General features: G+C 34.9%; 1 protein-coding gene across 1 annotated transcript in view; it reads right to left on the bottom strand.

The window, feature by feature from the left end:
- Positions 1–12,293, bottom strand: part of RCAN2 (regulator of calcineurin 2) — a 339,493-nt gene that overhangs the window by 281,508 nt on the left and 45,692 nt on the right. Inside the window, exon 2 of the mRNA XM_003769119.3 lies at positions 3,019–3,245. Within this exon, the coding sequence (XP_003769167.1) occupies positions 3,019–3,243 (225 nt within the window). The 5' untranslated portion in view covers positions 3,244–3,245. The remainder of the gene's footprint in view (positions 1–3,018; positions 3,246–12,293) is intronic.

The raw sequence follows: 12,293 nt of genomic DNA, 5'->3' as shown, positions 1-12,293 counted from the left end.
AATGGGGATAATATTGTTGTGAGAATCTCAAATGAGATATTTGCAAAAAAAGTGCTTAGTACAATAAGTGACTCCTATTAGATGCTACATAGAAAATGCTTATTCCCTTCTCTCTCCCTACTTGTGCAGTTCTTCAACAATTCAGCAGTTTACACAGTGGTTCTCAAAGTATGGTCTAGAGAATCCTGGGGATCTCTGAAACCCTTTTAGAGGATCTACAAATTCAAAAATAGTTTTTATTTCCGATATGGTAAATGTCTATAAATATAACCCAAATAAACAAAAACTCTTTGGAGAGAGCCTCAATAATTTTTAATAGGATAAAGATAATGAAAACAAAAGTTTGAGAACCACTGATTTACAGTCTTTGAGAGTTACCTGGGACAGAGCAAATAAAGGGTCACAAATCCATATAATTGACTTGAATTCAGGATTTCCTGGCTCCCAGACCAACTCTATCTCTCCAGTGTGGAGACTATTGGTTCTCCCTTTTCCTATTTTATTCTCTAATTTCTTCCAAATACCAGTATTAAACTTTACTATCCAAAATATTAAAAGGATTCTGGGAAAACTCTTGTCAACTTCTTTAGGCATTATATTTCTACTATTGCTATGTGACTCAATTCAATTCAACAAATATTCATTAATTAATTATTCACTGTATTAATTATTCAATGTATTCACTACTGTAGGCACTAGTCCAGGCAATACACTCGGTTCTTGAGGCCCTCAAAGAACATCTGATCTAATAGAAGATAGGGTAGTTACATAGATACATAAATGGAAGACAAATTGAGGAAGAAGAAAGTCTAACAGCTGGAGGAAAGTAGACTCTGAAAAGACTTCCTACAGGAAATGGTACCCAGGATGAACCTTGAAGAAAGTTAGGTAAGAAGAAAGGCTTGAAGAAGAACTTGATGCAAAGACATAAAGAAGGAAAATGCAATGTTGAGCTTAGGGAACAACTACTAGTTGAGTAAAAACAGAGTAAAAGGTAAAAAAGATGAAATAAACCCCACCCACCTCAAATCAATAGGAGCCACACTGTGAAGAGATTTAAGAATCAGGCCAAGAAGTTCATATTTTATGTGAATGACAATAGAAAGCCACTGAAGAATGAACCATGAATGTCAGTCAGTAATGCTCTAATGTAGTTAAGAAAAAGAGAATTTGTTTCAATTTGATAAATAGATTAGAAAACATTTTGAGCATGACTCAGATTTCAAGTTTGCTTAGAAGAGTTTTCTTCAGAGAGAAACAAAGGGAGCATTCAGAAACAACACAACTTCACAATATTTCATAAGCTGCAAACCTTCCTACACCCACTTCTACAAGCAAATTTCAGGTCTTTGACAATGTGAATTGTTGTGTTTTTTGTATATGTCCTGATGCAGTAGTAGTTGAGTAAGATTGGTCCTCACTACTCCTACCTCCATCTCCATCCAATTCTGCCATAATCTCCAGCCAGAAGCTTGGAGTTTCCACTTGACTAAACATCTCCTGCAATCTGGAACAGAAATCAAGCAGTACCTGGAGGCTATAGACCAGGCCACTATTTATTGCAGTATTTATATATGGCTTAACTATTTAACAAGTGCAAAATTGTGCTGCCCTTTTAATTAGGTTTCTATCTTTTTTTTAATGTGTAATGAAATTTTTGAGCACTGTATTCTTAACCTCATCTCCCCTGTAAGTTCTGTTGTTTTTATTGCTCAATTTTACATTGTTGCTCTTCAGTCATGTCCAACTCTTCATGACCCCATGGATTATAGTAAAGATTCTTAAGTTGGGGGTCACATACTCATGTGAGATCACATAAATGAATGTGAGGCTCATGATATTATGATTTATTATCAGTAAATGTTTGACTTGTATACTTATTTTATATACCTAAATACCCAGAGTTAAGTAAAAATTTCAGAAAGGGATTGCAAATGGAATAAAGTTTAAGAAACTCTGGTATAGCACACATGGACAAAGACACTGGAATGGTTTTCTATTTCCTTCTCCAAAGGATTAAGGAAAACAAGTTAAATGTCTTGTCCAAATAGTAAGTGTCTGAGGCTGAATTTGAACTCAGATCTTCCTGATTCCAGGGCCAATGCTCTAACCACTGAATCATCTAATTGCTCCCAACTTTAAATAATTCAGTGCTTTTTGAGAATGAATACATCAACAATATAGCATCTGACATGAATTCTGCTCCTACATGGATCCTATTTCCCAAAGTTACTTTCGAGAAATATTTTGTGAAGGAGAAAATTCAGTTATAGGATTATAGATCATTGATTAGAGGTTTAGACTAAGAAGGCAACCTAGTCAAGCCAAATCTTTTTATAGATGAAAAAAGTGAGTCTGAGAGAGAAGTGACTTGCTCAAAGTCATACAGCTAAATAATAATACAGACAAGATTTGAATTGAGGTCTTCTGACTCAAAATCCAATTTTTTTCCCACACCATGCTGCTAAGAATCAAGATACAGCTTCAAATCCTGCCTCCAACACTCCCTTAACTGTATAATACCAAGCAAATAATATTATCTCCCTGAATCTTATTTTCCTCATCTGCAAAATGGCACTAATAATACTATTAGATGAGAAATACTTTATAAATATTAAAAGCTGACATAAAAGTGAGTTAAAGTTTTTGAAATGAAATACCAGGAAAAACTATTTCCTACCCTAAAAGGAATTTCTCTTAGTCTATGTCCTTTAAAATACTTTGTACTTCTTAGTTCTTCTGGTATAAATGTCTTTTAATTGTTGATCCTCTGGGGATAGGAACTTTGCTTAACCAAATATATTCCACAGTGCAGCAACTCATAGGCTTCTAGCACTTAACAGGTAATAAAAATAATCTTTTCATTTTCCTGTGTATATTCAGAAATGAACAATCTAAACATTTCACAAAGAACTTTCTTTGAGACCAAGAAAAAGAAACCACATATAAATTAGAACAAACAGTGTTCCAAAAATATCATGGCTCCATCAGATCTTATAAATAAAAAAGGGCTTCTACCTTACTGGCTTCTCCTTCAAATACCGACTGGTGAACGTTGCAGGCAAATAGAGCATTTGGGAGGTCATTGAAGTCGGTTATTGCTTGGAAGGCCTCTTCTGTGAAACATCTCGTTATATCCCAATCTCTGTCTATGCAGTATAGTAAGAAAAGTCCTCCATCTTCTGAGAGATGACCATATTGTCCAGGATTTCTCATTCCAATGAAATAAGATTCTCCCCTCATTCCTGGTGAGAAAAAGACAAATGAATGTTGGAGCTTCACAAGATAGAGCCATATAGTTGTGCATGTGGAAAACAGCCAATACAAGTCAAGGAGGAGTAGAAAAGATAGGAAGTAAGAAGACATTGTTCATTTGTCTTCTCTAGACCTTCAAGTACAAAGGGGGATGAAAAACTATCAGTGTGACTGAGAAGGAATATCAGAGACTCAAAATCCAGAATTATCCCTTATCTGAGTTGTACTGAATCTTAATTTCTCAATCCAGTTGAAAGCAGAAGAGTGGAAAAGAAGCTAGGCTCTGATGTGATTTGTTAGCTAATTAATAATAATAATAATATCCCCATTCCTTTTATTTACATATAATAGTCAATTATTTTACTTGCCTGAACAACAGTTCAAAGAAAATTAAGGAATAAATGGGTAGGGGCAGCTGATTGGCACAGTGGAGTCAGAAGGGCCTGAGTTCAAATCTGGTCTCAGACACTTAACACTTCCTAGCTGTGTGACTCTGGGCAAGTCACCTAACCTCAAGTGCCTCAGCAAAATGATAAAAAATAATAGCTAAAAAGCAATTTTTTTCCAGGGCTATTTTTAATTTCAATATTATCAAACAAGATAGAAATAATGCAACAAAAAAGTATTTTTGAATAAATGACTGAAAACAGACATGAATGAGGTCAAGAACAAAATTTTAAAAAGAAAGAAATGGAAGAAGTCATGATAGCACTATAGGATTTGGCCTTTGTTCCCAGAAAGTTCATTCTTAAGAAGCTGAGACTTAGAGATTAATGCATTTTTACAAAGAAATGATATTGTCAACATATCTTTTCACAAGGCAAAACATTAGCAGCTATTAAAAACCAAATTCACTACTCTTCATAAACACATGACAAATATGGTGCAGTGGACCTGAAGTCAGGAAGATTTATTTTCCTGAGTTCAAATCTGGCCTCATGCACTTACTATCTGTGTGACCCTGGACACTCACTTAACCTTGTTTGTCTCATTTGTGTAATAAATTGGAGAAGGAAATGGCAAACTAGTCCAGTATATCTTCCAGGAGAACCCCATGTGGAATCACAAAGAGTGGGACAAGACTGAAAAATGAACTGAATAAACAAAATGCCCCAGATATCTGTGATAATCCAAAAGATATTCCATTCTAGATCTAGAGCATTGTCAAAGATCAAACTATTATGCCTTAATATAACATTCATCACACAAAAATTGAAGAATTTTTAATGGATGTTACCATACTAGACACTCTAAATTACAAAGGAAATGGAATGAAAAGCTCTCAAAAATGAATACCTAATAGAAGAAATTTCTATTTCTATGGGGAAAAATGCTATAATCTTTGTCATTCCCGCTCCCCTAAAGTTATCCATATGTTTCAGTAAATCTACTGAAAATAAGGATAATGATGATAATCATGATGGTGGTGATGGGGAGGATAATGATAATGGTGGTGATGAAGATGATGATGATTATGATGGCACTGATGATTTCATTTTGCATTTGGTAGCTCACTGTTTCAGCACCACAGAACAAGATGTCCCTTCCAGGATAAGTTCATCACTTCTAAACTTAGCACCATGCTGCTAGCTCCAACCTTATTGACACTACCTTCTTCCCCTCCAAATGGAGGACTGGAGGGCCGAATGTCAAACTCCTCATGCCTTCTTTTATAAAAGGCAGGGATTAGAACACCAGGAATTGGACTCCACTTTGCATCACCAGGGAGTTCCTTAGAATGGTGAAATCACAGGTCTATTCCTTATCTTGAGTTGTTCTTGTTCAGTCTACCCTATTTGTTTTTTGGGTTTTTTTTTTGGCAAAAATATTGGAGTGGTGTGTCTTAATTAGCTGGTGTCCACTCCCTTTTCATCTTTCTTGTCCCCTTTTGCATGTTGTCTCTCTCTTTGAATTGTAAAGTCTTGAAGGCTAGAAACATTTTTATTAATTTTAACAATTCTTTTTATTAATTTTTATTTTTAGCACTTAGCTCAATGTCTGATACATCATAGGCATTTAACTATTACATGTGTATTGAATCAGACTGGATTGGATGATGATGAGATTGGGTCTCCCTATTTTATCCATATTGGAGATATAGCAGTCACTCACAGTCTTGATCCTACTGCTGATCAGTACTAGAATTGTTCTCAATTTCTAACCTGGGTTGGTTCACTTCTCACTGGGTAATCTGGGACTTATTATAGTAACATTAAATCTAGTGCAAGCATCCTATTGGCTTTTCACAACCATGAACCCAGATCTTTGGGGATTTGTCCTCTTATTTTTCTTCTTTGGGTCCATGCCTTGTCATTATAATTCAGTTTCATTAGTTTTGTGGTGATTATTCTTTCCACTTTACATTATGGTGCAAAGTGTGCATGTTAGTTTCCCTACTATTCTTAAGTCACTTTCTATTAGTTCACATCATTTTTTTTTCTTCTGCTTCTCTGTAGTTGTCAGGTTTACTGTTTCTTAATTTATGGCAATATTCCTTTACATGTATCTACCCTACTTTAGGTACTCTTCAATCTGTAGGGATTTGTTTTCAGTTTTGCCCCATATTAGTCAATAAATATTTATTTTTATTGTTGTTGTTATTTTTCTTTTTTTACTAATATATTTTTATTTTCAAAATATATGCAAAGAGAGTTTTCGACATTCACTCTTGCAAAAAAGCCTTGTGTTCCAATTTTTCTCCCACCTTCCTTCACGTCCACCCCTAGATGACAAGTAATCAAACATATGTTAAACATATATAATTCTTCTATACATAGTTCCATATTTGTAAAGCTGCACAGGAAAAACCAGATCAAAAGAAAACATAAGAAAAAAAAAAGCAAGCAAACAACAATGAATAAGTAGGAAAAAAAAAACTCCATTGTGATCCATATTAAGCCCTGACAGTTCTCTGTCTGAATACAGATAGTTCTCTCCATCATGTCTCTTGGAATTGGCCAGAATAACCTCATTCTTGAAAAGAGCTGCATCCATCAGAATTGATCATTACATAATCTTATTGTTCTATACAATTTTCTCTTGGTTCTACTCACTTCATTTAGCATTAGTTCATGTAAGTCTCTCCAGGCCTCTCTGAACCTACCTTGCTGATCATTTCTTTTAGAATAATAATATTCCATAACATTGATATACCATAACTTATTCAGCCATTCCCCAACTGATAGGCATCCACTTAGTTTCCAGTTCCTTGACTCTACAAAAAGGGCGGTTACAAACATTTTTGCACATGTAAGTTACTTTTTCTTTTTTATGATCTCTTTGGGAGATAGGCCTTGTAGAGACATTGTTAAGGTTAAAGGGTATGCATAGTTTGATAGCCCTTTGGGCATAGTTCCAAAATGCTCTCCTTCTGGAGGTTGGAACAGTTCACAACTCCATCAACAATGTATTAGTGTTTCAGTTTTCCTGCATCCCCTCCAATATTCATCATTATCTTTTCCTGTCACCTTAGCCAATCTGACAGGTATATAGTGGTATCTCAGAGTTTTTTTAATTTACATTTCTCTGATCAATAGTGATTTAGACTAGAAATCATATGACTAGAAATAGTTTTAATTTCTTTCTCTGACAATGGTCTGTTCATATCCTTTGACTACTTATCAATTGGAGAATGGCTTGTATTCTTTTTTTATTATTATTGCTTTTTTTTTTACAAGCTATATGCATGGGTAATTTTTCAGCATTGACAATTCCAAAGCCTTTTGTTCCAATTTTTCCCCTCCTTTCCCCCACCCCCTCCTTTTAAATTTATTCTTTTTCTAGCCTTTTTAATTGCATGTCCAATTCATTGAACTTCTCTTTCTCTATTTTATTCAAATAAGCATCTAGAGATATAAAATTTCCCTTAAGAACTGCTTTGGCTGCATCCCATAAATTTGGGTATTTTTGTTTCATTCTTTTGGTTTATTGTCATTCTTTTGGATGAAATTATCAATTGTTCCTATGATATGTTGTTTTACGCATTTGTTCTTTAGGATTATATTATTTAGTTTCCAATTAATTTTTGGTCTATTTTTTCCCTGGCTCTTTATTATATGTAATTTTTATTGTATTATAATCTTTTAAAAATGCATTTTTATTCCTGCCTTTTTTGCATTTGATTTTGAGAGTTTTATGCCTTAATACATGGTCAGTTTTTGTGAGGTTCCATGTACCACCAAGAAAAAAGTATATTCCTTTCTGTCCCCATTCAATTTTCTCCAAAGGCCTATCATACTTAACTTTTCTAAAATTCTACTTACCTTCTTAACTTTTTTCTTGTTTGTTATATGTTTTGATTTATCTAATTCTGATAGAGTGAGGCTGTTATCCCCCACTAGTATAGTTTTGCTATTTCTTCTTACAGCTCTCTCAACTTTTCCTCTAAGAGCTTGGATGATATACCAGTTGGTGTATGTATATTTAGTATCAATATTACTTCATTATCTATGGTACCCTTTAGCAAGATGTAGTTTCCTTCCTTATTTAATTTAATTAGATCTATTTTTGCTTTTGCTTGATCTGAGATCAGGATCACTGCCCTTGGTTTTTGTTTTTTGTTTTTGCTTTTTACTTCAGCTGAATCATAATAGTTTCTGCTCCAATCTTTTACCTTTACTCCATATGTATCACTCTGCTTTAAAAGTATTTCTTGTAAACAACATATTGTAGGATTCTGGATTTTAATCCAGTTTGCTATCTGCTTCATCTGAGTTCATCCCATTCACATTCACAGTTAAAATTGCTAACTCTGTATTTCCCACTATCTTATTTCCCCCAAGTTACACTTTTCTTTTTCCTTTCCCCCACTTCCTTCCTCCCCAATATTTTGCTTCTGACCACCATTTTCCTCAGTCTCCTTCTTTTACCGCTTCTCCCCCTTTCTTATCCCTTTCCCCTTTTACTTCTGTTCTCCTTTCTATTACCTCCTTCTTTCTTTTCCCTCTTTTCCTTCTACTTCCCTATAGGATGAGACAAGTTTCTATACTGAGCTAAATATGTCTTACTTCTCTCTTTGAGCCAAATCTGATGAGAGTAAGGTATATAAAATGCTCACCTCTCCCTCATCCCTTCTTGAACTCTTAAATGAATTGTTTTGTTCATTTTTTTTTCATTTCACAAATTCTGTTTTTCAAGGAGTTGTTTTCTTTTTCCATTTCATCAAAATTATTTTTAAGGAGTGATTTTTTTTTCAGATAAAATCTATGTTTCCTTTTCCAGAACTCTTATTTCCTTTCCCTATTTTTCTTCTAAATCTCTTTTAAGATCCTTTTTGAATTCTTCCAAGAGAGCCTTCTGAAATGGAGACTAACTTATTTAACCCTTGCAGGATTCATCTGTAGATGTTTTTGCCTTTAGTGTCTGTCCTCAGGGTTTGAGTTCTATTCTTTCCTATCTCCATAAAAGCTATCTATGATTAGAGCTTTTTTTTGCTTTTTTGCTCATTTTTAAAGGTTGAGGTCTCCTCTTCAGGCAAAGAGGAGATTGTTTCATGCTTCCTTTACAGCTGACAGTGGCTTCATGCTGCCCTGGGGCAGGTGCTTCAGGCTTCTTTCCATGCTCAGTGGGCATGACCAAGTCCCTCTTGGTATGCTGGGTTCAGGGGTTTACCTTTTGTAGTTGTGTTGCAGGATCCACAGCTAGTCTGCTGATTCCCTGGCTTCTGAACCAGGACAAAGTAACCAACAGTACTGTATTTTGACTGAGACCCCCCCCCCACTGAATTCCCCTGGCACTCTGCCCTTGGTCCCTGTATTGTGCCTGCTCTGGGCCACCCCCTCCCCAATGCCCACCCAGTTGAAATTGTTTTTCCTGAAGTTGTTCCAAATTATTTTCTGTTGGAAATTTGTTACCCTCCAGATATTTGTAGATTCTGTCAGTCCAAAGCACATTCAGAGGCTTGATCTGGTGTTGATCTAAGAGAAGCCAGGAAGAGCTCAAAGACTTGTCTACTCTCTACCATCATAGTTCTACCCTCAATAAATATTTATATACCACAAAAATACTATTGAAAATAATTTGGTATATTTGGAGTCTTTCTCTTGGTCAATAACCGCTTTTAGATATTCCAACAGTGATATATCTGTTAAGGACCATGTCTAAGTTAAGAGGCAGGTCAATTTTCTGAAAGCCTCCACAGCAGTGAATCATAAACTTGAAGGGGTAGCAAAGCAGCCTTCACAGATGTTCCTTATGGATTGAGAATTAAATGAATTGGAAGCAAGAGGGAAGAGGTCAGAGGTCAGACAATGCAACTGCCTCTCAGTCTCCTTGTACCATCATCACCATCATCACCACCACTACCACCACCACCACCATCATCATCATCTTCCTCTCACATGAAGAGATCCATTCTACAGGTCTGAGTGAGACCTCCAACAGCCATGGATAGGTGGCTCCCATATCACAACATATTTGGATCAATTTAATCACTTTTTCTGCACAATTCCAAATTACTTCCCAGAATGGTTGTTGTAATAATAATAATAACAATAACAACAACAACTAACATTTATCTATCTGTCATGCACTATATTATTCACTACTTTACAAATATTTTATCCTCAGTACAGCTTATGGAAAGAAAGTGCTATTATTATCTCCATTTTCCAGTTGTGGAAATTGAAGCAAACTGAGATTAAGTGACTTGTCCAGTGTCATATAGCATAAGTATGTGAGACTGGACTTGAGCTTCCTGACTGTAGGCTCAGTGCTCTATCCACTGGGTCACCTAGCTTCCCTAAAGTCTGTCAATTCATAGTTCCATCTTGTTGTTTGTCCTTTATCCTTGAAAGGGGCCATGATATCCAAATGAATTGGATTTAAGTGAGGGAGGGCTCTGCAAGGTCTTACCTGCCTGATTTTTCCCTCTTGAACCATCTGGGTCCACTAGCCAGATATAGATTAAAACAACTGGATATGGCCCTGGATGGAATGAGAGGCCTTAAGATAAAGTCATAAAGTACCAATCTTTCTACAATGCTTTCAAAATTAAGTATTTATAATTTTCATACATATATATATATTTACCAATTTCTTGGCTATTAGGTGAAACTATAGGATGATTTTAATTTGTCATTTTTGGTCAATTATTTCAGTTGTGTCTGACTCTGTGAGCAAAACTGAGGTTTTCTTGTCAAAGATACAAAAGTGATTTGCCCTTTCCTTCTTTAGCCCATTTTACAGACAGGGAAACTAAGACGAACAGTGTTAAGAAACAGCATCTTAAAATGAAAAGAAAATTCACTTACTAAATATAGCTACAATAAGACATTTGAGTGTGTGTTATAGCCTCCTTTTTCATTTTATGGTTGTTCTTATATTCTAATACAATATACATACCAACATTCTTAATATTCCTTGTTAGGAAGCATGACACAGTTAATAGAAAGCTAGAATCATCTAAGTTCTAGTTTTCTGACATATACCATTTAACCCTGGATAAGTCATTTTATTTCTCAGTGCTATAACTTTCTAAGACTCTAAGTTGTTGAAAGCCTGCATTGGTAGAGGAAATTTTCTCTAGAGCAATGAAATTATAGTTGTGATCCTTTAGCCCTATTTTTTGTTGTTGCTCAGTCATTTCAGTTGCGTGTGACTCTTTGTGACCTCATTCATGTTTGTCTTGGGAAAAATACTAGAATGGTTTGCCATTTCCTTCTCCAGCTCATTTAATACATAAGGAAACTCAGGAAAACAGGGTTAAACGACTTACCCAGTCACACAGCTAATAAATTTCAGAAGCCAGATTTGAAGTCATGAAGATGAGTCTTTCTGACTTCAAGCCTGGCATTCTATCCACTACACCACCTACCTTTAATTATGATTATTATCCCTATTATTATTGCTATTACTATTATTATATACCTAGCCATTAGTACATTGATTTTTCTTTTTAAAAATTCTAATTAAAACAGTCTAATAATATCAAGAGTTGCTCATAAATGGATGAAAGGAAAACATTATTTCATAACAAAGATATATGAAACATTTATGATCGTCTGCCAGCATGAAACATAAATATCAAGGACCAGTTTTAAAGTTTTAAAATTGTATAATGCCTTTAATTAAAATATTTTTCAAAAATAATCAACATCTGCTCCCCAAATGCTCCCAGATATGTTTTGATATGTTTTCATTTTTCTCTTTCTTCTCAGGAAAATATATCCATTGCTGCACAAATTAATTTAATAGACTAACTTATGCCCCACTCATGACTCATTTTAATCTACTCAAATAACTTGAACTTCAGATCTAAACTGTAACAATGTGATTATCTTCATAGGACATTATTTTAAGCCTATTACATTTAGTAAAGATTTAAAAGGTGAATAAATCCTTGGCAAGTGACCTGTTATGCTTATTTGGAGAAATATGTCAGGATTTAGGTCAATAAACCAAGAATAAAGAATCCTGCCTGTATCATTTATTAGCTGCCATTGGGAAAGTCATTTACCATTTCCTCTTCTTTATCTTTAAAGTGAATAGGGGAGAGGGGTTAGATTAAATGGTCTCTAACACAGCTTCCAGCTCTAACTCCTATGATTCAGTCAAGAGAAGAAAACTACAGTACTAAAAACCCATACTCTAAAAAAATAAACAAAAAATCAAAAGCAATAAAACAAAAATCGTGAAAATCTGAACTTGAAACTATAAGTAAAAATTAGGATGATGAGGGGGTGGTGGTGGAGAGGGAAGATGTAGTTTAAGTATAAAAAAGTTTTTTTTTTTTTTAAGCCATTAAAGCTGTTGGAGAATAGAATGAAGTAATTTGTGATACAGTGAATTCCTTATCACTTGAAGCATCCCGGTATAGGCTGGATCATCAAAATTTGTTTTATAGGAGATCCTTAGCTCATAAGGATCATAACCAGAATTAAAATTCATTTCCATTTAACTTTTAGTACAGTGGGGGAATTCATTAGTCCATCTTTTCTTTCTTTCTCCCCCTCCTTCCCCTTCTTCCTTTCTCTCCTCTTCCTTTTCCCTCCTTTCCTCTATCTTCCTCTCTCTCTTTCTCCCCTTTTCTTTCTTCCTTT

This window comes from Sarcophilus harrisii, chromosome 4 (genome assembly GCF_902635505.1).
Source record: "Sarcophilus harrisii chromosome 4, mSarHar1.11, whole genome shotgun sequence".
Classification (NCBI taxonomy): Eukaryota; Metazoa; Chordata; class Mammalia; order Dasyuromorphia; family Dasyuridae; genus Sarcophilus; species Sarcophilus harrisii.
This window is presented reverse-complemented; position numbering and strand designations above follow the sequence as displayed.